General features: G+C 47.5%; 1 protein-coding gene across 1 annotated transcript in view; it reads right to left on the bottom strand.

Annotated features, from left to right (window-relative positions):
* The window catches only part of ULK1 (unc-51 like autophagy activating kinase 1), an 83746-nt gene that overhangs the window by 6013 nt on the left and 51467 nt on the right, over positions 1–26266 (bottom strand). The window contains exons 13-26 of the mRNA XM_054173323.1: positions 23679–23767; positions 21512–21674; positions 19685–19745; positions 19293–19382; positions 14809–14934; positions 11110–11261; positions 10211–10294; positions 9364–9626; positions 8501–8685; positions 7373–7488; positions 6648–6791; positions 3931–4118; positions 1390–1568; positions 758–876 (exon numbers count right to left, since the gene is read on the bottom strand). Coding sequence (XP_054029298.1) covers positions 758–876; positions 1390–1568; positions 3931–4118; positions 6648–6791; positions 7373–7488; positions 8501–8685; positions 9364–9626; positions 10211–10294; positions 11110–11261; positions 14809–14934; positions 19293–19382; positions 19685–19745; positions 21512–21674; positions 23679–23767 — 1959 coding nt within the window. The remainder of the gene's footprint in view (positions 1–757; positions 877–1389; positions 1569–3930; positions 4119–6647; positions 6792–7372; positions 7489–8500; positions 8686–9363; positions 9627–10210; positions 10295–11109; positions 11262–14808; positions 14935–19292; positions 19383–19684; positions 19746–21511; positions 21675–23678; positions 23768–26266) is intronic.

Raw genomic sequence — 26266 nt, 5'->3', positions numbered from 1 at the left:
ACATCTTGCACATTTTACTCCCATTCCTTCTTTTCTTCTCTGGTCTGCCGGTTCTGCTGGGAAGAGAATGCTTCTGGCTGACCTTGAGATAAGACTAACATTGCTTCTCTCCCAGCTTCTCTGTCTCTCTTGGTGCAGGGGGGTCTTGGAAGTTTTGGGGCAGGGCAGTGGAGCAGCTTCCCTGGTTGTTTTGACCAGGGGGGTTTCCATGCTGTTTTCTGATTGTAAAGACTGTGTATTTTGTACATATTCACTGCATTCCATTGTAGAGTGCAGTTACTGCTTGTAAATACAGCTTCCATCTGCTTCCTGCTGAGTGGGTTGTGCTTAGTTAATGTGAATGGGAAACTTCAACCCACCACAAGGGGGAATGGAAAACAAATTAGAAATGGGTAGATTCAGATTGGATGTTAGGAGGAAGTTCTTCACCATGAGGGTGGTGAGAGACTGGAACAGGTTGCCCAGGGAGGTGGTGGAATCCTCATCCCTGGAGGTTTTGAAGGCCAGGCTGGATGGGGCGCTGAGCAACCTGATCTAGAGTGAGGTGTCCCTGCCCATAGCAGCGGGGTTGGAACTAGATGATCCTTGAGGTGCCTTCCAACCCTAACAATTCTATGATTCTATGAGTAAGAAGTAAGCCCCTGGGCATACCAGTGGGGGGTTCACACTCAACTGACCCCCTCCATACCCTCTATGATACTTTTAATCCTTCCATGCCAGGTCAATCCCTTGTGCCACGTGCCCAGCAGCCCCTTACCTTGCTTGACGGTGGAGGAGAGGCACAGCTTGCCAGCTTTGATCTGCTCAATGGCCATCTGCAGCCCCGAGGACAGCAGCTCTGCTACTTTCAAGTACAGCACGAGCTGCTCTGCATAGCTGCAAGGAAAGGGACAGCGTTAAGTGTCCTGGAAGACTTGTGGCACAGGAGGACAGGGAGGGAGTGAGAGAAGAGCACAAGCCCTATGAGGAGAGGCTGAGGAAGCTGGGGTTGTTTAGCCTGGAGGAGGCTCAGGGGAGACCTCAGTACTCTTTAAAGCTTCCTGAAAGGAGGTTGTAGACAGGTGGGTGTTGGTTTCTTCTCCCAGGCAACCAGCACCAGAACAAGAGGACACAGTCTCAAGCTGTGCCAGGGGAAGTTTAGACTGAAAGGGAGGAGAAAATCCTTCACAGAAAGAGTAGTTGGCCATTGGAATATGCTACCCAGGGAGGTGGTGGAGTCACTGTCCCTGGAGGTGTTCAAAAGAGGACTGGATGTGGCACTTGGTGCCATGGTTTAGTTGTCATGAGGTGTTAGGTATTAGGTTGGACTTGATGATCTCTGAGGTCTTTTCCAACCTGGTTGATTCTATGAAGAAGTGGAAGCTGGGCAGCTCCCTGCTTGGTCCTTACCTCCACTCCCTGCTTAGGAGGCTGATCTGGTCAGCCACCACGCTCTCCTGAAGCTGGTACTCGGACGTCACTGAGCTGCTCATCTCGCTGGAGCTGCCCTTGAGGGCAGCGATTTCCATCACGTAGTGGACGAAGGCCAGGGTGAAGCGGAGGCTGCGCAGGATGTCAGTATGCTCTTGCTGTGGAAATGATGCCACAGGGAGGGTTAGAGGGGAAGCTGGCAGGCCAGGGAGAGCTGCTCACCTAAGGCTGTGCCGGTGACTCATTCCACCTGGGCCCCAACCTCCCCTACAGGTCTGCTTTGAGCAGGGACAGCCAAACTCAGCCCCCATCTCCCCACACTTCCTCCACCTCAGTAACAGCAGCAAGCAACAGCCCCAGGCCAGAAATTTCCAGTCAGCTCCCTGGAGAAGCTGATGAGACTTGCTCCAAAATCACATACCACCTTCCCAAAGAAGATCCCAGCTCTGTGGGATTCTTTCAGAACTCAGCCAAGGAAGAGGGAGAGAGCAGGTGCACCACAGGCCCAGCTCTGGTCCCTGCCACAGCAATGCTGGTACAAAACAGAAAGCAGGTGTGGACTTCCTAAGTGACAATCTCCTGTGCCACAGCAAATTGCAAACAGAGTGTCCCATCCTACAGCCTAACTTAACCCTTGGTCTTCACATCCTTCCAGTTCAGTGCAGTGAGTCCTGGGTAAGGTCCTCTGAAGGGACAGCAAGAGCAACCTTTTACCTGCAGCTTCTTGCCACTTCTGTGAGTGGCACACACCCCAAGTGCTGTGTTCATTTGAAAGCAGTTTTTCCTCTGCTATTAAAGATCAAAGGGGATTATCCCTTTTCCAGGCAGCTGCATTGCTTAAGTCACTGAAAACATTTTTGGGAAGTCAGTATTTGTGGAAAAACTGAATGCTTGTGGGTCCCAGAAAATGAATTGCTGTCTGGATCATTGCTTGTACTCTCTCTCTAGAGAAGTGGCTAACCTGCTTGATCTTCTAATACTCAGTGGCCCAGTTCTCTCATAGGGGGCTCATAAGGAGGTTTCCTGCATGAAATCCTCGAACCTCCCCATTCTCAAGTTCTTCATGCTTTTGTTTTTCATTCACTGGCTCAGGTTCCTTGCTGCTAAGGCAGCTTTGACTATCTGAAATATGAATCTCCTCTCCCATTACCTTGCTACCTGGACAGTCCAGTAAGGTAAGAAATGTTATCTCTACCTTCCTCTATTTTATTTAAAAGCAGAGGAGGAACTTGGAGATTAAGTAATTGCCAAGTCATACAAGAGGTTTGTAGCAGAGCAGGAAACTGCTGAGATCTGGCAGGTCTCACCCTAGTATCTCTAACCAATGCACAGTCCTCCTCTGCTTATACAGTCAGCTTCCATTCATGGTGCTGGCATTCACAGCCTCATTTGCTGTCACAAGAGTCTTTCCTTCCCTAGCCACTTCTGTATTATTTTTAAAGCACTACAAAAGAAACTAAACCTTAGCCTTCAATTTGCCTTGTCTGCACCTACAGAAACTTCTTACAAAAGAACGAAGAACCACCCATCTGACTTCAACAGCTTTGCTCAGTACAAACAAGGGTGCCTAAAGAGAAGATTTCAATGTCCTGAAAGTATCAGCAGAAATCAGGAGATCTGCCAGGTCTGCATTCTGGCCAACTCCACCGAGCAAAAAGGCATCTTGAAATCTACTGTAAAGGTTTTATGACTTGCTAATGGATTACTGTGATCAGCAGAAATAACAACTGGACCCAAATGACTCATTACAGACACAGAAGTTGAGCTGAGTGTGATTAATGAGATCAAGTTGATACTCAGGACACTCCAGACCAATATCCAATGCTGAAGCAGCTGGTAGGGCCCCATACTTCTGGGACCTCACACAGGTATGATGCTCAGTTAAATTCAGTACTATTGCAATCACATCAATGCTCAAAGTCCTTAGCTCTGTGGCTCTGAAGATGGTGAAGCAAATGAATGCAATTCAATGTAAAATTGACCAAACATTGTGCGAGACAAAACCAGAAGAGCAAAGCCACATCCTTGAAACAATGTATGCATGTCTCTGTAGCTATCTAGGGGGCTTTTATCAACACCAGCAAAATTCAGATACAAAAGAGCCTTCCTCAGCCCCACACAGCCCAAAGAGGTTATCAAGACTAGAACTAAACTGTGACTAAACCTGCCGCCCACCTCTGCCACCATGGGCAGCCTGACCTACATTTCAAATCTATCTCGGCCACAGAAGCGTTTGCTCTATTTCAGCCTGTTCTCAGCCTGCAGAGAAGTGGAGCCTGGCAGCCTTTCAGCTCAACAATCTGGTCAGCTTTCTGGTACAGAACATAGTGTCCACCCACCTCCATCAGCAGCACAAGTGTCAGGGTGACTGTTTTCAGTTCCTTTCAGCAGAGGCCATATTGCTGCCTGGCACCCCAGGTGCACACAGCAGGCAGTCACTGATACACCGCACGGCTCACGCTCTCCAGCCAGCTCAGTTCCCCCATTCCTTGCCCCTAACAATCCCTGCTATGTCCTCACCTCCATCAGCGTCTCCTCAGGCAGCTCTGGTGCCTCAAACGTGACAGCACCTTCCAGGTTGGCAGTGATGGGATCAGCAAAAGCGTACCGGAGGCTTGAGGGCCCTTCCACAGCATCCCCACCAGTCGCCACTGCCAAGTGCCTGCCGGTGAATGAGCCTCCAGAACTGAGAGAGCTGGAAGACCCCACTGAGAAGAAAAACAGGAAAAGGAATTACTGAAGACATTCATAGTAGGCCAGGTACTCCTTGCCCAGCAGATGGGACAATCTTGTAGGATCCAGGATCTGATAGGAAGCAGCAACAGGAACTTTGGATGGTGACGTACGGACTCTTGATGTGGAATAACCGCTTCCCAACATAAGCTCCTCAAACTCAGGTAGACCAGCTTACAGGCTCAAGCAGACTTTAAGCACCTTCCAGAACATGTGTCATTTATGGGGACAACTCTGAAGTACTGCCTTGGGGTTCTGTCCAAACTCTTTCTGAACACTGTCACAGTATCTCAGGCTGATTTTTAGTGTACACCACAGCCAACTTCCTCATTACAGACCAGTGTGGTTTGAACCTCAGCTTCCTAGCTTTTACACCATCAGTGAAGGAGCAGCTTTGGTAAGTGAGGTTTTTCTCATGGTTTTACAACACCAGCCACTTACATGCAGACCAGGAGAGCTTCCCATGACATGCCCTACATTTCTGCTTCCTCCTCTTTACAAACAGGAAGCTGGGCAAGAGAAGTTAGTGACTTCAGCTGAGTCAAGATCCTAAACTCAGGATTCGGGAAGCACTGAAAGCAAGGTATCCATCATAATTCTCACCCCATCATCTTTCTCCCTTCTTGACTACTGAATGCATCTTAAGAACACACTGCATACAAAAGATGGACACTTCAAAAGGAGTTTCTGTCTCAGGCTATTCATAATCCATTCATCACTTCCAAAGGACTTCATATCCCCTGACATACTGCCACAGAGGAATCTTTTCTGTCTGGTGGAGGGATGCCAATACCAGCTACAATGCTCTGCTAATATTACCAAGGTGATATTCCCTGTTGCCACAGATCCTTTGGAGGGAGATGTTGCTTCCATCCACAGATTTAATTTGCCACCCTACCCAAGCCTTCAAAAGATGCAGCAATACAATATTGCACAACTGATCTGCACAATTTCTTCTCCTCCCAAAGCATTCTCCCTGTGGGCAGCGATGCTTCAAAGCTAAGTGGCTCATCAAAGGTAACAGAGTATTTCCAGGTCTTTCAGACAGAGGAAAGGACCAACAATATCACATTCTGGGGACCCTCCAATTGCAAGAGACTTTTTGCAGAAATTGTTATCACTCCTGAAAAGGCTCTGCCTGTCTATCTGTCAGGTTATCTTACACATGGCTTGTCCAAGCACTTGGGGGGCAAAGTTTCAGCTCACAAAGCTTCCCTTTTCACCATTAATGTTGTGCATTAACTCTACCATAAGGAGTTACTGCACAGACCTAATAGACAAAGTGGTTTGGCTTTGATTGCTTTCACCTAACGCCGTGCATTTGTTGGAGGGTCATTATTCAACAGCCTTCTCTCCCAGACATCTTACTGTTTGGCAGACCTCAAGCATCCAAATATCAATCTGCTAAAAAGTGGTGCTTGGGTTTGCTTCCAAATTGCTGTTATCCCCACAAAAGCAACACAGGAAGCCTGAAGTCTCTATTCATAACATTGCAGTAGTAGCTAGAGGCTGTAGTCAGGAGAGTAACCCCATTGTACTACAGGCCTGTCAAACACTTTGTAAGAGTCTCTGCCCTACAGAGCTTACCATCTAAAGAGAAGAGACAAAGAGAGGATTATGGCCCCAACTTTCCAGTTGTGAATGGTTTTAATTACAACAGAAACTCAAGCTATACCCAGGGACTGGGCCCATGTGTCCCCCATCCCAGGCAAGCAGCTTCTTCACTGTTACATCCAATCCTTTCCCATTCAAATCTAATTAAGAACAACAGAGTCATCTAGATTCAGAGGAAGAACAGCCAAGATGAGGACCCAAACCAAGCCAAAAATACAAACAGAAGAGTCCAAATATTTTCTTACACTGAACACAGACTCCAGCTCCCAGACGCACTATCCCAAGAGAGCCAATTACCACAGCCCCAACTGTTGGCTGATGAGGCCAGAGCACTGGTGTATTAAAAGGAGTCAAGCAGGAGTGCACTGCCCCATTTCCTACTCCATCAGCTCAGGGCATAAGTAACACCACTAGGAAATTTGCACACAGAGCCTCCCTGGCTCTTTCCTAACTGTGCCTATGCACTGAAATTGTTGGGCATGGACGGTCACACTCATCTTCCATAGCTCATCTAAAACCCGCAGGGAAAACCATCAGAGCACAACACAATCTCTGCATTTGCTGACCTGTCAGCAACAGTGGGTCTGTGAACAGCTGCAGCATTATTCCTGAAGCAGAGAGCAATGAAGTAGAAGAAGAGTTTGCCTGTCTCTTCTGGTACTGGAAAACCACTACCTGGCATTAGTCCTTGTGCCAGTGCAAACAGTTATCAGCAATAACTGTTGCTGGCAGGAGCAACACCTCAAACACTTTTAAGACCAGCTCAGCTCTACAGACTGTTCTCTAGGCAGCACTGTGCCACCATCAGTGTTCAGCAGCATGGAATTTAACAGATTGCTCTGCCCCCAGGCATTCCCAGTGGAACCGGCAGGTAGGTATCAGCCTTTTACCTGAAAACATCCTGGTCCTCGTGGTCTGTGGGGGGGTTGTTCCACTGGGAGGGGATCCGACAGTGAAAATCACTGGGGTCGGGCTGGCAGAGCCCCCAGCCCGGGCACCAGAGTGCAGGGTCCCTCCGTAAGCACCTGAGGGAGCTGGGGAGACAGTTGAAACGTGCAGACTGGCATTACAGGAAAGTTACTCAGAGCATGGTGTGCCTCTCGCAGTGAAGTTTTAGGCTCCTGCAGCCTCTTCTCAGGAGATGGTGACCAGCAGAGGCCAGTGCTGCTTTTGGAAGCACCTCCTGAGAACAGGGCTGGGCCAGGCTGGCACCATGACAGTACAGGAGCCTGGCAGCCTCAGGCACTGCTGCAGCTGTTCTCCCCTCCTGGCTTCCCAGCCTGACAGCCCAGGAAGACCCACCCTTGCAGAGCCATTCATATCAGAGTCGCCTGGCAGCAAGTCCCCACTTCCACGTGTGACTGCATTCAGAAGGGGCCAAGAGAGGAAGCCCTGCCTACAGAAATCACACCAGTGGCCAACAGGTACACAGCACGCACAGCCCACAGGCCTCCGAGCGCTCCACGGCAGGCACCAAACACTCCTCACTCACGGCAGTCACCTCCTTTGCCAAAAGCCATCAGAAGAGCAGCCTCCCATTTCTGGGAGACACATAGGCAAACTGTTTGCCCCAGCCCAGGACACCCTGCCAGATCTGCCTGGCCTCCCCACCTACCTGCAATTTCCATCGGCTTCTCGTTGTTCAGGCTGTCGCTGCTGCCGGCCTCCGAGATCTGTGCCCCAAAGGCTGCCTTCAAAAGCAGGTCAGTGAGCCTGCCTGTGCTCAGAGATCTGAAAGGGAAATGCACAGCATGATGCAGAAAGTCAACAGGTGCACAGTTTCAGCTAATTTCCACTCCAGTTTGTGCTATTCCTGGTCCACAGCAAACACTATGGAGCTGACATCCCCACTCTTCCTCTTTCAGCAGAGCATCTGAAGCACCTCCTGCTACAAGTAACAAGACAAGGCACAACAGGTTCAAACTTGAACAGAGAATGTTTCACCTCAACATGAGGAGAAACTTCTTTACAGTGAGGGTGACAGAGCACTGGAACAGACTGCCCAGGGGAGGTTGTGGAGTCTCCTTCTCTGGAGACCTTCAGAACCCACCTGGATGCATTCCTGTGCAGACTACCCTAAGTGATCCTGCTTTGGCAGAGGGTTGGACTCCATCTCTTGAGGTCCCTTCCAACCCCTAACATACTGTGATACTGTGAGTAACTGCAGTAATGCAAGCACTGACTACAGAAATTACTATCAGAGGACTTCTCCAGAGCACTGGAGAAAGCTTCAGTCTGCAGAGAGGCAAGTAAGAGAAGCTTAACACTAACACCTGAGTGACTTTGCATCCTGCAATGCCCATGACAGCACGTGGTTTTTGAGCAGCTAACTGCCCTGAAGAGCTGTGCCCACTGTTCAACTGCCAAGAAACACCCATAACACCCTCTCACCACAACAGGCAAGGCTCCACAAAGAGTAAGGCATGTGTCTGCATAGTTGCATGGAGCCTGGTCTAGTACAAAATCCTGCAGCCCCACCTGATGAAACCCTGGTCACTAAACATGATGTGAAGCTGCAGACAAGCTTTCATTTTATACAATCTAGGTCATGGCCTGTCCCTGCAGAGGAAGACTTTAAAAATCTGCACCATATCTGCTTGCAGGCCCAGGGCACTAGCAGATATCCTCAGAACACTTACAGATGCTCCATTTCATCTTTAGTGTTAGCAGGGATCTGAAATTTGCCCCATCCATCCCTTATTAGGGAATGAAGCATCACTGTATAGAGCAGCTTACAGCTCACCTGCCCTTGATCTCTTCCACTGGCCTCAATCCCAAGCCAGTTTGCTGGCAGTGGAAATGCCCCATCTCCTTCAGGTCCGGCAAGGTCTTGTTTCGTGTTGGAGTCATCACAACCCCCTGATGGGCCAAGAGGGTGAGGAGATTCTGGGAACTTGGGGTTTTGGGAAACTCAAACGGGGACACAGCCTAAGAAGAACACACAAAAAACCAAAACACCAAACACCATCACAAACAACCCAGCGATGTCTCTTTAAAACCAAGAGGTATGGTTCTCCTTGTCCCTCTCCCATTAGTTCATCGAAAATCAACTGTGCGCTTAACAAGCTGCCTGAAACAAAGAGGTAGGAATCCCACCCCACACAGTTACTTGTCCTCAATCCCTGAAAGACTAAAATGAACAGACAAGAAGCTCTGCTGAAAATTTGTAGCAGCCTAACATAAACAAAGAAAATGCTGTCACGGTGCCAGCTTTGCATGAGACACCACCAGGGCTGTCACCTGCTTAACCGTCTGCCGTCTGCTGGGGATTCCTAGCGGACACACTTGCGTCACGAGCAGAGTCCGTGTGCAACCCAGCACAGGCACTGCAGCTCACTAATGCGCTGCTGCCTAAGCTGGGCAGCTCCTTTTCACTGCCTGTTTAAAGCCCTGGATTCTGCTCAGCTGGTGAACACTGCTGCCAGCTGAGATCTGTCCACTAAGAACTAGGACACTACCCTGTTCCACACAGATCGCTACACAGCCAGAAAAGTGAGGCAGCGGTGATAAATCCAGGTCAGAGTTAGCTGAGCATGCAGCAGTTAACCCCCAAACACTCCAAAAGACCCAGCCATGAGAACCCCAAAAGCAGACTCCTTGACATACCTTCGTAGGGGAGCCCACAATAGTTGGCAAAGGGCTTCTCTGCATGAACTCAGACAGCTTTGGTGAGGATCTGAGCTGCCGGCAGTGCTGCAAGCCATGAATCTGCAGGGGCTGGCTGGCTGAGCCGTGACCAAAGTGAGCAACAAGAGGATCAGAGTGCTGCTTGGTTATCTTCTGCCTGCAGGAATGCAAATCTGACAGGTTGGGAGCACTGTGGAGCCGGGAGCCCATCCCTCGAGGAGACTGCTCGGGTGCCGAGGAACCTGGAGGACCCAGAGTGACAAATGACATCATTTCCTGGTTCTAACACAAAAAAAGCCACCCTGATCCCAGGATCCACTGCCCAAACACCTACAGACCAAACCCCTCAGTGGATGGCTAAGGATAGTAACTCTGATCACAGCCATGAAACTGCTAGGCCTGATCAGGTTTTGACTCTACAGGAAGAAGAGATATGAACTTCAGGGAAACAAAAGTGTAGCTGCTTTCCTTCACCGCAGCCCTTACAGAGAAAGAGACCCCCATTATCACAGCTCAGCAGCAAGGAAATTACACATTGAGCAGGCCACTTGGGACAGAGGGTGTTGGGGGTTTCTGAGATGCTTTCCCTTCATTCAGTTCATGACTTCAGTGACCCAGGTTGGAGTTTGTGACACTGGTAGTGTCAGCACTGGAAGACACTGGCTGACAGGATGTGAATGGATCTACTCCAACGAGCAGATAGATATCCTGGCTGGGCAGCCACCAGCAGAAGCTGCTGAAGGACCATACCCAACCTTGAATGCCCTGAGATGACACCTCTGGATAAGGCCAGGACCATAATGCGGGAAGGTAAGGACCAACGCACCAGTGACAGGAATCCGGCTTCTCACTTCTACTCCAAGAGAAGATGGGACAACAGTCTGGCTGGGCTGCTCTGGGATTGTTCCAACTTTGAGGGAACACAATAAAGAAAGAAAGGAAGAAAAAGAAGTTTACTCAGTATCAAGTTTCCATAGGCATTAACACCACCACCACCACCTCTTTTACAGAAAACTGCTGATTATCTTCTCAGCCCTAGCCGTGCAGTGAAAAGGTTTTGTAAAAGGAGGGGGAAAACCTCTGTCTGGTAGTAATTTAGCCAGTTTTAGTCTGACTTTGCAGTAATATAAATTCAGAGGAATAAGAGTATTCTGCATTTCTCCACCAGCAGAGGCTAATAAATACAGGATTAGAGACATTAGGGATACAGTTACATCAGAGTCTGTTTCTTTAGAGGAAATAGCAAATTGCATCAGTTGCACCCTCTGTGTTTTATTTACTCCTTTCCACTCAAATTGCTTGGTAACATCTGCATCAGGCTACCAGTTATTCAAACAGCTACTTTTCAGCTTGAACAGTGAAATTCAAAGCTTTCCAAAGGTGGTAAGAACTTTGCTCTGACAATAACTGGCTTACATTTTTTCCTCACCCCAGCCCAAGCCAGTAAAAAGAGACATGGCATCTACAGAAACCCTCTTCAGAGGGCAGGCAATGTTTAATGCAAGCACCAAAACAAACCTTGCCTTTCTTGGGGCTAAGAGGTATTTTCCTCTCCATTGTACTGAGGCCAAAACACTTCCCAAAATCTATTGACAAGAGCCACAGGAGAACACAGCAATCTGAATTCCCTGTTATCTGGCATCTACAGCTGGCCATGACTTCCTTCTTTAGGGGAAAGAGACGCATGATTGTGTTAGGGCAGCAACATGCCAGCTGACATCTTACCTTGTGGTGATGGCATAAATGGCTTGGCACCACCATAGGAGAGCTTTCTAGAGCTGGGCACAGATCCATGCTCTCCAGGGTAAGGAGGGGAAGCACCAGTTTTAGGAAAACCAAGAGGACTTGTACTGCTAGACCTCCTGACTGTACCAGACCTTAGAGGAAACAACAACAGAACACTTTACTCCAGGTATCAGTGGAGAAGAGCAAGGAGAACAGTATCACCAGACCCACCCAGCCAGAACCTTCCACAGAACTGGAGCTTCCTGGCTCTTTATTCTGCATCAAGATCCTGCTGTTCTAGGAATACAAAATTAGAGATTAAGATGATAATCTTTGTGCCCAAGAGGTTCAATTAAAAAAATTCAATAATGGAAAGAAAGAAGGAGATGGACTTAGCAGCTATCAGGAAATCCTGCCATTATTCACAAGTCCCTTTTAGATACTCTCAGGTACCTGCATCAGTCCTGAACAGGACACAATTTCATGTCTTGTCCTGTCCTAGGTGATTATTCTAGGCAGTGTCTTCAGAACGCCCTGAAAGGGATTTATTCAAATGTCTCTACTGTGCTGAGTCTCTTGCTCTTTTGTCAGAGGAGTTGTTTGGGTAGAAAGCTCTGACAGTGCAGGTTGTACTACGTGAAGGTAACCTGTGTCCAAGGGTTACCAAAGAGTCTGCCAGAGAGCTTTGACTCAAATCAGAAGCTACAGAGCAAACCAGAGCAGTGTGTGGCTGTCAGATCTGAAACAGTTCAATGCTACCCAGAGGAATTTCTCTTTGGTCTGGACAGTCAGAATTGCCTGGGCTCTAAACCCCTTGTGAAGCCTCACCTTAAGGAGTTACAATCCATTTGTGCAGCCCACACACACTGGCACCTCAAGTATTAACCAGCTGCTAAAATGAAACAAAGGAGGAACCTGGACGAGTGGGAAAGAGAGGACAGGCAGAACCCTCACTCTGGAGAGAGATGGGATTACTGTACCTCAATTAATTCTTTTCCGGTATTTTCATGTTTTCACCGCTTGCTGAGCACACACAGCCTGAACTCTAGTTACTGAAATGCCATTTTGCCTCTGCAGGCTCCTCCACCACGATTCCCATTACACTCAGCTATATGAGAAAACAGCCTTTTCATCAAAGCCCTCATTCTGCTCTCTGTTTGGAAGCATTTTTTGCCCCCCTCGTTAAAGGAACATTAGACTCAGCCAGCAGGTGGTTTTCTGGAGAGGAATCAATGAATATGCTGAAAAAACCCACAACCCTCTGTTCTCAAGCCCCGAAAAGATGCTGTCACCAAGGTATCCTGCCTCCTCTCTCAGTGAGGCTGCCTTAAGCTGTCCAGACATATCTGAACAGAAGGAACAAAGCCATATGGGTTTCAGCAGCCCAGCCTGGGCTAGCTGCACTACCCAGGGCCAGCCTGATGAAGTGGCAGTGCAACTGCTCAACAACACTACTGGATGCATGTTTTACTTCATGCCACATTTCAGAAACCAAAGAAAAAGAACATTTTAATTTTTTTTAAATCCATTTCAGCAGTTGAGATGTAAGAATTTGATCCACCACCCCATTTTTCAAGCTGTTACTACATTGCTCAAGTGACTCCATGCTATAGTCACATAGTAAAAAAAAAAAAAAAAGGGCAAATCCTCTACAATTTTAACCTAAAAATCACTTCTGTCAGATTCAGAAGCCTAATGCTCATCAAGTGCCTGGTCCTGAAGCTAAACGAGCACACAACAAGGAAATAAGCACCTGCTAAGGAGAGAAGACACCTAGCTGTTCAGTGACACAATGTGTTTGTCCTCTTTGTGTTTAAGTCTCCCCAACAAGAGCCATCCAGAAGGCTGAATGTTATCTCTCCAGAACTGGCAGAAAAAACCCCCCACCAGCTGACTGCTGCTGAAAGATATGGAATGTCAAATGCCACCCTACCACACAGGGGATAAGCCAGCAAGCAGATGAGCAGGGCAGGTGAGGCGGCCAAAAGTACTCACACATAATTACCACCTCAACAAGCAATGTATCTACCCACAACCAAGCCAAGTTACACAGGCACACAGCAGCCAGTCAGATGACAGTGGTCAGCCTTTCAGAACCAAGAGTGTCCACATCAAGGTTTGCAGCCAAATGACTTGGCAAACGTGAGGAGGCCCTTGGCTCTAATGGCCTATTTGATAGCCCTGATGGAAAGGTGGAATCACACACACTACATGCTTGATGAAAATGTCTCCTTCCATTCCTGAAGGGTGTCTACTGAATGGGCTGATTAGAGGAAGTGATGGCAAGAGATAACTATGGCTTCCTGGGGCAGGAGCAAACATGACATCAGAGATTTTGCAAAGATGCTAAAAGCAGAGCGTGAGTCATCCTGATTGTGTCCATTCCTCAAGTTCCTCTGCAGGGATGATGCTCATCTCACCATTACACAGTGGTGACTAGAAGCAGCAAAACATGACAGTTTGATCCTGGGCTGGTAGCTGCAGGCTGTGAACCTCAACACAGCAGCCTGTTACCAGGTTTGGGGCAGGCATGGCATGCCAAGGGGCATCCTCTGCACCTTCTCCACAGCTCTCACTTTATGTCACGTAGATAACCAGGACTCCTTTGTGAGTTCCAACACTAACAGGGCTCACAAATTTTGCTGCCAGAAGCACAAGGCACATAGGAAATAGGAAGAAGCTTACCACAAAACCTGCCACACATTTGAAGAGAGCTTAAAATAGTACAAAAGTAGCACTGGCACAAAACAATCTCTGCTGATCCTTGATTGTCTCTCTACTTCTGGGTCCACTTTGAATAAGGCTTATCCTCAATTAGGCTGGCTGAAGCCCAAAGGCTGACACAGGTATTACCCTACTTCTGAAATCTAAACTTAAACTAATCCAGACTCCAGAGCAACTCATCCAAAATAAGCCGTGACACCTCTGAGAGACTTCTGTTTAAATGCCCCAGCTGCACAAACACTTCAACATCTTGAATCTCTGTCCAACCAGCCCATGACCTGGGCTGCTGCTGTCAACCCAGATCTCAAACCAGCAAGCACCAGAAATTGTACCTGAGAAGAAACAGAAGCCCTATGTGTCTAGGATGCAGAAGGCAGTGCCAGTGAACTCAGGTGGTCAGCTCTATGGCCGAAGGCTGGCATCCAGGACCTCCTGACAGCTCCTTCGGGAAACGTGCTCTGCCTCACAGGCACAAATTGCTCATGATGCAATTAGTCCTGGCTGCATAACCACATTAATATGCAACTCGTGCAAGACTCATCATCTCTGGTGTGACTAGCTGCAGGAACTAATTAAGGTAAAGTCAGGGAAGTCTTGCAGCCCAATCCATTTCAGTTGTTCATCTCAACTTTTTCCTTTTATAAGGGCATCTGCCAGATGGATATTCTCTGCTTGGACATCCCAACATAGCTGGCTTGGGAAAAGCTATCAAACACAAAGGGGCACAGCCTACACTGAGGAACTGTCTTGCATACACACAGAGGTAAAACCTGGAATGCTTGGTAACAAACAAATCTCAACATCACTACAAAAATACTCCTGAACTATGTCCCTACATAGCACATACCGCACTGGCTCCCTACAGGAATGAGGGGAGCCCAGTACCCTGGGAAATTTAGAGGTACAGAGAACAGTTTGGTTTACAAGCCTCAGGCTGTATTAGAAGAGCCCTCTCCTGCCAGCCCCAGCACTTACCGCGGGGAGCTGCAGTGGTTGGGGGACTGCAGGTTCTGCTCGATCCGCCGGTAGTTGTGGATCTGCGTCGGGACCGGGATGGGCACCGAGTGGCCGTACTTGCTGCTGGAAAACTGCCCCGGCCGGCTGTTGAAAGGAGACAACCAAAGCCTGGTGTAAGGGGTGGGCCCTCAGCAAGGTAATTGGAGGTTCTGTCTTCACAGAGCGACCTAACACAGGCAGCGCTGCCTTGGCGGCTCCTGGCGCGCGGATTTACGCTGGGGGTAGTTCAAAGCCGTATCAAAGGGAATTGGCACCACACACCTCCTGAAGCAGGCACCGCTCTTCCAGCACCATTCCCACCCACAGGCTGAAGTTCAAACAGCCACCCAAGCACACCACTCCCTCCAGGAAAATTGGAGCCCTGCTATTTCAGGCCACAACTGGCCTAGTTTCCAACAGCTCAGATCTACAGCCAAGGAGCACATCACTAAACAGGGGCGAAACAGCTGTGGTTCACAAAGGACACCAACAAAGTTTTTTGCTGCCAGAAGCTACCTGTGATTCATGCAAAGGCACTGCTGCAGCAGTGGCATCTCCATGGAACTCTCAGCACACCATGAAGAGAATACAAGCTGGTGGTGTCTATCAGAGTGTTTGTGAGCTAACTACAGGGTGGAAAAGACAACTTGCAATCAGTCCAGGGGACAGAAGCTGGTGTCTACAGGCCCATCAAGGTCAGCCAGAACACCACACAGAAAATGGGGTGAGCCCATCCTGCAAGCCTCAGACTTCCTTCTAGTTCCAACCAAGCCCATTAAGCCATTCACATAGGGCATCTATTCCCCCAGGTGGCAGTTTCCCCTGTAACTCTTAGTCTGTACACCACACTATACACAATCCATGCTACATAAAAACCATACAAACACCACATTTAACTAAAGTAGCTGCCTGAAGTCTTTTCCCAAAGGCTCCATAATTCCAGGATTAACTGCTATTTACAACTGCTAACAGGATGTTGCACAATTACAGAAAGACCTTATTGGTAATGAAGGTTTCTACAGTCTTCCTTCTTGTCAGTCAAGGACACACACCTGGGTCTGCCCCTGAGAAGCAGGAAGTATCACTTCTTCAGGTCTGACACTCAGAGTGGAAGTGTTTTACATAGAATGAAAGGAGGCATTTAATTCAGCAAGAATATACATGTGTGGACAGGGGAGCAGTTCAGAGCTTCCCATTACCAGAATCCCTTTTTGGGGCAAGGTTAGTATACTCAGTGTTTTATGGTAACAGTGTTGGTCAAAGCTGACCTGCAGGAATGTGTCTGCAGATCTCCACACTAGGCCCATGAAGACATTCCTCCACCGTAAGAGAGCAAAACACATGGAAGAGGTCTTTCATCAAAGCTGAAAGATCACAAAGTGATTCTGATTGCTTCCTTCTCCTCTCCACATCCTTACTGATTTTTAATGTCTGTATATTCTTCCTTGTGTGCTCTTATTTCTTCCACCAAGAGACAGATTCTTAATAGGATAGAATTAACCAGGTTGGAAAAAACCTTTGAGATCATCGAGTCCAACCTATCATCCAACACCATCTCATCAACTAAACCATGGCACCAAGCACCCCATCAAGTCTCTTCCTAAACACCTCCAGTGATGATGACTCCACCACCTCCCTGGGCAGCCCATTCCAATGGCCAATCACTCTTTCTGTGTAAAACTTCTTCCTAACATCCAGCCTGAGCCTCCCCTGGCACAGCTTGAGACTGTGTCCTCTTGTTCTGGTGCTGGTTGCCTGGGAGAAGAGACCAACCCCCACCTGGCTACAACCTCCCTTCAGGTAGTTGTAGACAGCAATAAGGTCTCCCCTGAGCCTCTTCTTCTCCAGGCTAAGCAACCCCAGCTCCCTCAGCCTCTCCTCACAGGGCTGTGCTCCAAACCCCTCCCCAGCTTTGTTGCCCTTCTCTGGACACCTTCCAGCAACTCAACATCTTTCCTAAACTGAGGGGCCCAGAACTGGACACAGTACTCAAGGTGTGGCCAAACCAGTGCTGAGTACAGGGGCACAATGACCTCCCAGCTCCTGCTGGCCACAGTATTCCTGATGCAGGCCAGGATGCTGTTGGCCTTCTTGGCCACCTGGGCACACTGCTGGCTCATGTTTGGCCTACCATCGACCAGTACCCCCAGGTCCCTCTCTGCCAAGCTGCTCTCCAGCCACTCTGACCCCAGCCTGTAGCACTGCATGGGGTTGTTGTAGATGTGTGTCTCTAAAAGGCATCATGGAAGCCCTGATTCTTCACTGACATACAAGATCTCCAATTACTCAGCAGGAAGGTGAGGCTCTGGGCTGTCTGCCTTCAATCAGTGGAAGACATGGGGTCAAGACAGACAATAAGCAAACAGAACCTTAACCACAAAATCTGAGAGTTTGTGGCAAACTTTGTAGGGAACCTGACATCCTACACACATTTCAAACACTACTTTTTTCATCTGGTCAAAAATCTTTGAGGAAAAGGAGTTTTAGGGTGAAAGGACTCTCCCTCTTCCCAAAAGTTACATCAAGTCCTTGTAAGACCTCTCCACAAGGTACAAACTGCAAAAACCTTCCAAATGAAGTGGCAAATACCAGACCTGCTAACTGGCCTCAAGCCCTAAAGACTATAGTTGACCATAAATTTGCAAAGAGGAAGAGATAAAGCTGGGAGAGGAAGTTTAATTACTTGGCAGTAATTAAAAGCTCTTTGAAAGCGGTATTTAATCCACTGCTGTGGGATACATCCAGGGGAAGTACTTTTTGTTAGACTAAGCATCTTCAACAAGGAAGTGTTTTTTAAGAAGAGATTAACTACCAGCATATTTGAATTCTGCCTACTCCTTACCCTCTTGGTAAGAAGAGATGCTCTAGAGTGTGCCATGACATCCTGAGGAAAACCTCCTGCTAGCAACTCTAAAATAGTCTTTGCTTTCTGTCCTAGTTGGACTGCATCCAGCGTTGCTTGCTAGCCTGCAGCCACACGTGAAAGGGAGAACTGCTCCTTAAGGGCAAGTGAGCAAAGACAGAGAGAAAAACAGAGGTCCTCTGTGCCAGCTAAATGTTGAACTAATAGGCCTCATGACAGATCACAGCCACTGGCCACAACTTGCCACCCTGTGATCCAATGGAATAGAATGAGGCTGGTTTGGTGAAGATGGTGCTGAACAGTGAAAAGTAGGCAGCATCTGTAGTCAGCTTCCATGAATTCCTACTTACTGCTCTCCAGAAAAAAGGCCAAATCCTTTAATAAAGGCTGATCCTCAGAATGCAAAGGAATCAGTTAAGGAATAAGCTGTTAAAAAGCTTAGCAGGTGATGGTATAAGAAGCCTCATGCAATTAAACTTCACACTGTGGGATGTGCTTGCCAATTAATCTGATCACATCAGGCCAGCTTTGAGCTACATTCTTCTAAGTGTGCATGCTTTGAGGCTATACTTTGTCATTCCCTGGGCTCTGCATGTGACAAGCATGTTCAACACTTAGCCTGGGACTGCATTTTCTTCTTAAGAAAGATTTTAGGATCATCCATCTCCCAGCATGAAATTCCCTTCAAATGTCCTCCTCCAACAGGTGCCTCATTGACAGAAGAGGAGACAAAAGCTGTCTTGTTTCCCTGGCAAGGAGGAATGAGATGGGAACCAGCACTGGCAGTTCTCTGTAATCCAAGCATGCACTCTAAAGATTCAAGCTCTGGGGTCAGTGAGATGGTCTTCCAGAGACCATTAACGTCTTCTGAACACAAACATCTCTGGAAGCACTGGAACTGCTGGGCAGCTGTGTTGGGGCAGCTGGCACCTACAACAGCTCTGAACACCAAAGCTAAGTTTAAAGCAACTAGTTTAGTTGGAACTAAACCTCTGACCACGCCTCTTTGCCTTTCTTACTCCTACTCCTGCACCCTCTGTTACTAAACAAGGCCTGTGCAGCAGCATGACTTTATACAATCATAGAGCAACAAGCTGCTTAGAGCTTCAAGCAAACTGCAAGTAACTAAGTAGGCCCAGACCTGTCCATCAGCAAGGAGAGATGAGCAACACTCCTCCACAGTTGCTCTCCCATCCCTTGCCCAGTAATTCAAGCCCACAGCAGTTTCAGACTTGGAGTGCAGCACTGCAGCCAATTCACTACAAAAGGTCTTTAGCTGGAACACTCTGTGCCTCTGCAGGCTGAGCATAGAGAGGATGAGTAAGACACACATGCCAATGGAGTACATCTACTTTCTGCTTGAGAATGATTCCTGTCCCCTGAGGAAACAGTTCATTCCAGCTCTATTGTGTTCTCTCCTGGCCCCTCCTGAAGACCAGAAGAGGGAGAGAGAGGCTCTGTAGTTGGGACTGATCTGGGGAGATCAGCCTGAGGCTGAGGAGTTTTCCTGGGTGGTTCTTGTTACCCTTGCCCAGCATGCCCTCTTAGAAGCCAATGGGTGTTCAATGTTTCATAGTCACCACTGATCAGTCTTTCTTACCTGGATGGGCTAGGAGAACTGCTGTAAGGGGGTGAAGGAGATGGTGTCCTTCCCTGGCTTTCCAAGCCTGCTGAAGTCACCAAAGAACTCCTGAGGAATGATAGAAAGAACCCAGCTGTTAGATCCTGGGAACCAACCCTGTTCCAATCCTACAAAGCTGTGTCTGCCCAGCACCTTCTTCAGTCTTGTAGGAGCTCTGGGAACTGCCATGCTGCCCACATGGTGTTTAGGTGCCACATGCTGATGACCAGACTGAAAATGGTCTGAACCAGACTGGTGACAGTTATCCCTAAAGCAAAAGCTAACTTAGCAACACTTTCCCTTCCATCAGAGTCCCTAAAGCAGAGCATGCTCCAGTGGCTAAACAATTGCAGTTGCCTTGGTGGTCTTACCCGCTGTACATCAGGCTGTCTTGGATGGGTTTCCCTCCTGCAGCCTCAGCAGTTAAATCACCTGAGGAACAAAGAAGTGCAGAAACAGATTAATTTAAGATCATTTTCTTGAAAATCTTTACATATTCAGAGCAGTTGAGGTTTTTTTTGCTGCTCTAAGACCTGCCGAGTTGCTTCTGAAGTCAGTGTTTTGCAAAACACACGTGGGCTGAAGCCGCTGTGGATGCTGCTGATCTTTGTACCTTGAAGTTTGGGAAAATTTAGGCTGAAAGGAATCCCTTTTGGAAGGGGGCCAAAACCTGACAGAATCATTTGGAGCACTGCCCTCTTGGTGCAAGCAAGCAGCTGCTGTGTAAAAAGACAGTGGTGTGTGCCGCACGCAGGGTTTTGAAACATCCGTGTCCTCAGTGGCAAAAATCCAAGGCAATCAAATTAGCTGGCAGCTGGATACACAACACAGGGGAGTTGGTGCCTTTGCCAAAACATCTGAACACTGGAAGTATGGCCAGCACAAGACAAGTGCATACTGGTCCCATTGCTGTTCCCAGGAAAAGCAGAAGAAACACTGAGCTCTTCCTTATCGTAAGAATTGCATAGCAGAGACCTTTCACAGATCCCAGTTCTACCTCTCCAAATTCTTGTTTTATTAAACATAGTGCAACCATGAAAAGAGGAATCAGAGCATTTAGCACCAAGTTCAAACTCAGCAAACATGATACACGTGGTCAAGGTTGAACAATAACCTTCTGCTGGTTGTGTAAGGACTTGTGCATGAACGTACATAGGTATGTTGGCTGAATCACAGAAGTCTTAGGCTGGAAAGCACCTTAGACATCATCTACTCCAATCCTCCTACCGTGGGCAGGGACACCTCTCAACTGGACTCAGATGCTCTCGACACCTCTCAACCAGTCTCAGCTGCTCAAGGCCTCATCCAGCCTGGCCTTGAACACCCCTAGGGAGGAGGCATCCACAAGCTCCTGGGTCAGCCTATTCCAGAGTCTCATCACCCTTGTACTGAAGAACTTCTTCCTAAGATCCAGTGTAAGCCTGCTCTCCGTCAGCTTCAAACCATTCCCCCTTGTCCTACTGCTAGACACCCTTAGGAAAAGTCCCTCTTGAGCCTTCCTGTAGGATCCCTTCAGGTACTGGAAGGCAGCTGTAAGGTCCCCCCAGAGTCTTCTCTTCTCTAGGCTGAACTGGGGCCCTGGCCTCTATGTACACACACATTTTCAAGACATTCCTATCCAAGTATAAAAACACAGAGGTACTAAAATTAAATTTAAGATGTTTGAAGAAAATTCCAACATCTTCCAGCTCCTCCCAGGAATTTTTTTCAAGTGTAAATTCCAGCTTGCCAGCTGAAATACTGTCCTGGACTGCAAGGCTGAGTGAAACCAAAAGATGACATGGGAAAGGCTTCTGTGAGACGCTTCCCTGTGAGCCTACTCATCTTCTTTTCCAGTTGGATTTCCAGGTTCAATCTCTTGTTCAGGTCCACAAGTAATCTTTCCTCTCAAATCCTATCTTTGAAGGCAATTACAAAACATCCTATGAAACTAGACAGAGAGACAGATGTCTCTTCCAGCTGAAGAACACACACACTCCTGTTACTCAGTTGAATCAGACAGGTTTAATTGCTCTTTCAAGGACACTGAAGGAGTGTCATTTCACTGGTCACTTGATGTTCTTTCCCTGCAGGAAAGCTTCCATCATTTCAGTAAATCAGAGGGGAAAAAAAACCCATCAGTTCAACAGTAACCATCCTCAACACCCACAACCCTCTCTGCTTAGATAGAGCCTCTGTGTTTCCAGAAACCCCCTTACTTGGGAACTGTGCTGGGACCATAACGAAGTCATCAGTGTCACAAGATGAATTCTTACTGCTGCTTCCAGCAGAGTCCTTAGATCCATGCAGAAAGCCAGGAGAATCCTGGGTAGGAGATGCCAGTGTCTTCTCCTGCAGCTGCTGCTGCATCTCTCCAAGGGACTGCTAATTCAACAAGAAAACAAACACTGGCTTCAGCACATCTACTTCATCATTCTACTCGATCCTTTAAACCAAGCTGTACAAGGCTACAAACACCAGTTTGCTGACAAACCAGGGCTGACAGTTTGCCAGAAGCAGCTGTTTGGTTTACTGAAAAGGAACAGCCTTTTATGTCCATGTCAGAACAGCACATCTTTTATTACACAAAACATCCTACCAGCATAGCTGATGCTCCCTTGATAAGAAAAATTCACTTAAGGTATTGCATCCCTTTGCTAAGGCTTTCCAGATCAAACAAGTATTTTCTACCAACTCTGTTTAGTCTGGCTGTGAAATAGGGAAGAGCTTTCAGAGACAGTTTTGGTTGTTCTTTTGGGATATGTTTTGTCCTTAAACATTAAACCTCTGGTGTCTCTCATGCTTTCACAGTAAGTAGCACTCAGGAGCACGTACATAGGTGTTCCTGCACTTTCAGGACAACCCTACTTTGCTGTAGCACTAACAAGGCCTGGAGGAGGCTAAGCAGAGATGAACACCTCACAGCCATCAGAGGCAGGACAGGCCCTAAAGAGTTCCATTTGTCTGCTTCTTTTGGCCAGAAAAGGAACAGCTCCTCAATCCTCCCAATCTGCAGACAGATGGAGGTGGCTGGATGGTTTATGAAGGCTTTAAGTCAGCTGAACTGCCCACAGAGTTATCACAAGCTTTCTCCTCATGCATTTTTAGGCTGAGAAAGACTTGAATCGCCTTAACTAGGGCCCTGTTAAGACCTTGTTCATCCTCCAAAGACTCTCCTGCTGTACCAGTGGGGACTCTCTGCAGTACATACAAGCAGATGGAATTTTCCAGCTGTGGAAGTTTCTCTTTTCCACCCAACCTGCCAGCTCTGCCTTGCAGACGTGGCGTTTTTCACATGCTGCACCAGCACACCTCCACCAGCAAAACATCAAAATGCAAAGGGGGATCAGTGCAACATACTTCTAACATGAGACTCCCTCCCAAGTCTGGCACTAAGTGTGTACCATCCCTGAGCTTCCCAAAGCAGGAAAGCTCAGAGAATCTGCTTTTCACACCATCTGCCTATTCCTAGATCTTGTGATCAGGAGGGTCTTGGCCTGCTTAGGGTTGCAGGGGGAAAAAGTCTCTCAGGAACAGTTGTGTGACACTGAGAGGAGACCAGACCTCTTGTCTCTGACAGCCCACATCACGAGCACCTACATTAGCCTCTGAGAGTGCCTCTTGGCCTTTCCCAAGCCAGGTTGAGACACCTTGGCTCAGGGAAGCTTACAGAACAAAGGAAAAAAAGCAGTTAATGCCAGGAAGTAAAAAAATTCCATCCTCCCTTCCCTTGTCCATTGTCCCACCAGCATTCCCAAATTCAAAGTCAAAAGACACCTTTCACCAAAAGCCCCCAAAAACTGAAGGAGTGTCATTTCACTGGTCACTTGATGTTCTTTCCCTGCAGGAAAGCTTCCATCATTTCAGCAAACCAGAGAAAAAACAACCCATCAGTTCACCAGACTGTGGCAGCTCTGGTCTGAGCAAACATTTTTGCTCAATGTCCCTCTGTGGCAGCTGGGAGCACTGGTCAGAAAGGAGACAGGTCATCTTACAGAGGTGTGGACATGCTGTCAAACCACAGAGCCTTTGCTTAAAACCAGAGAACTTGCAGCCAAGTATGCAGTGCTATACCCTGATTTAGTGACTGGGTTTTGGTTTCAGGGAGCTTTCCAAGTCTGCCAAGACAAGCCAGTGTCATTAACACCAACTCCTTTCACAAAGGCTTTTCATGTAACAGGCACTGGCAAATTGAAAGGTTTCTTGCACAGAGACAGCCTTCAGGATCCAAACTCTAAATAGTCTGGGAAAGACACTGGACTAGTCCCAGGCAGATCTAGTGTTCAGTGACTTACATCAGAAGACATCAAAAGCAGAGACCTTGTTTCATAGAGGCAAGCAGGGAGATTATTAATGCAAGCAGTGCATCCTCTGGGCTGTACTTACAGGAGGCGATGCCAGGTGGGAAGTAGAGGAGCTGCTGGAGGAACTACCAGAGCCTGAACTGGGATAAGAAGGCATTGGCACGGAAGCAGCTAAACCCAGTAAAAGACAAAACCAAAAGAAGTTGTCAGTCTAAGATCAATCAGTAATAAAAGGTCTTTTTCCACCTTCTCCTAAGAGGTTTATCTCACGTAACACCATGTATCTCAGGTATCAGATGCGGCAAATTAAAGGCAAACAAACACAAGAATTCCCATTCTGTTCAGCTGTACAATTTTCATCCCTCCACTCCTCTGTGCACTGTTTCACAGTCACAGTTCTTGGGGTGGAAGGTCTCAGATACCTGACCACAGTACACAGGTAGCAAGACCATTTCTGCCCTAAAGAGGCTCTGTGGAAAAAGAAGGGAAAGTGGATTGTGTTTCTTAATGTCAGGGACAGAGATCAGAAGCTAAACCACATCCTTGCAATTTATCTTCTTCATCAGACTTTGTGAATTAGCACATATGCACCAGGTGTTGGGATGTCTGTGCTTAGTTACACACATGTCCACTAGGTGCTTATGTCCCTATGTGCTTGCTAACAAACAGTCACTCGGGTATCCCACACCACGTGCTGTAATAAAAAACAGGGAAAAAAAACCCCATCACAGAATTCATCATTCATGAAGGAAATAGCCCATTGCTTCCTCTACCTCAACACAGTCTCCTTTGGTCACTTCTGCAAATTGAAGAGATTTGGGTTCTCTCATCTCTTTGTACAGAGCACAGCTTATCCTGGCAGCCTTTCCTTTTGGTTTTTTTTAATCATGCAATATCAGAGCTGCCCATTTTATTCACTTCATTGTTGAACTGGCTTTTGTAACCTTCAGAGAGGCACAAAGCCCAGGCTGAAAGGTCTAGTTAGCACTGACCTTCAGGCAGAAAAAGATGATTAAAGCATCACAGGAGAAAAGAATATTTAGCTCCCATGACTTATGCAACTGAGGTTCAGTAAATAACTTAGGAGAGCTCAGCTCAGCCTAGGAGACAAGTCAAAGGTAACAACGGCCCTTCAGAGGACTTTGAAGTATTTAGTGGTTCTAATTTCCCAGCCCACCTGCACAAGACTGAACATCACAGAAGCTGCAGAAGACACCCAACATCCCCACTTCAAGGCAGCCTGAAGTCAGATTTTGCTCTGCAACCATTTTGGTATTTGAATGACTTAAGACAGGGATCAGAAGGCCATGCTGAAGTAGGAGAGGAACACTCTGCTTCTCTTCCATTGTGCTAGGAGAAAATTAGCACCCTGTATCAGGTTTCTACCTTCACAGGATCTGTAACAATGACTCCACACTTAATACAAGGAAGGTTAAGAATGCCTAGAAGAAAAACACTTGTGTGAAGTAAAACTACTTCTGTCATTAATCACATTGGATACTACAAAGTCCTCGCTCTGTTCAACCAGCTAGAAAAATGAAGTACCTCTCTCTGCAATTCACTGCTGAAGCAGTGTCCTAATGATAAAAGAAAGGAAAAATATGCCTTTTAATAAAAAGCTTTAAGAAGTCTTTCCATGCAGCCTATCAAAGAAGGTTAAAGGATGACTGGATCAGCGTCTCCCAGCACACAGAACAATCACTTAGGTGCTGAGCCCCTCACTCTGGCAGAGGTTTAACAAGAGCTAACAACAGGAAAATGAAGCCAAGAGAAGTGTAGACTTGCATGTTGTAAGAGTTTAACCAGGGTCCTGGTGATCTCCTCCACCCTTGCTAACATTAACAAAACCTGCCCGTTTTTCTGAAAGAGGTCAAGTTATAGTGCAAATAGAGACGGATTCAGCTTGCTTTGCCAGTGTTTTGAGGTCCATAATGAAATGCAGCTTTCCAAAGCTTTGTGAGAGGCTGCTTTCTAGCCTCTGCATCTCTCTGACAACTGATTTTGTGCTCTTGATGGGCTGTGCTGTTAAAACAGCTCCGGTAAAGGGAAAGGGACCACGCTACCCTGCTGATGGGTACTCTGGGAGGTCAGGGGCTTGGCAGGGAGAGCCACACCACCCACACCACACATCTCTTCCAGCACAGCTGGTTCCCACTCCCCATGCTCAGGGAACACACACAGAGCCCTGAGAACTTCCTTGTGAAATGGAGAACTCTGTCCTGCCTATACCAACTGCTTTTGATCTCTGGGATCTTCCCACAGAGCCTGCAGAGCAACCCCTACTACCTTCTCTATGTATTTAACACCACAAATCCAAGGTCAGGGGGGAGGGAGGTTTCCCCATTTTTCTCCTGCCAGCTGTTATAAAACAATTCAGCCTTGTACAGACAGACCTTCCTGTTATGGAAGGGTGCTTTTAAAAAGAGGTGTTTTCTGAGCACATGCTGGCTGCCAGACTTGCATGGCTGTTCATTTTTCCTGGTATTGATAATTTTGTTACAGCCACAACAGCTCTCTCTCAAGGTCCCCTTCACTCTGTTTTGACCCTGTGCCTATTATTGATTTCAACCTGGCTGGAATTGAGACTTTTCTGGTTTTGTCTGTTTACTTTGGACAGCTTTGCATTGATCTAGGAAGGAAGATGGGCAGGCAGACTTTGCCACTACCATC

Source organism: Dryobates pubescens, chromosome 25 (genome assembly GCF_014839835.1).
Source record: "Dryobates pubescens isolate bDryPub1 chromosome 25, bDryPub1.pri, whole genome shotgun sequence".
NCBI classification, from domain to species: Eukaryota; Metazoa; Chordata; class Aves; order Piciformes; family Picidae; genus Dryobates; species Dryobates pubescens.
This window is presented reverse-complemented; position numbering and strand designations above follow the sequence as displayed.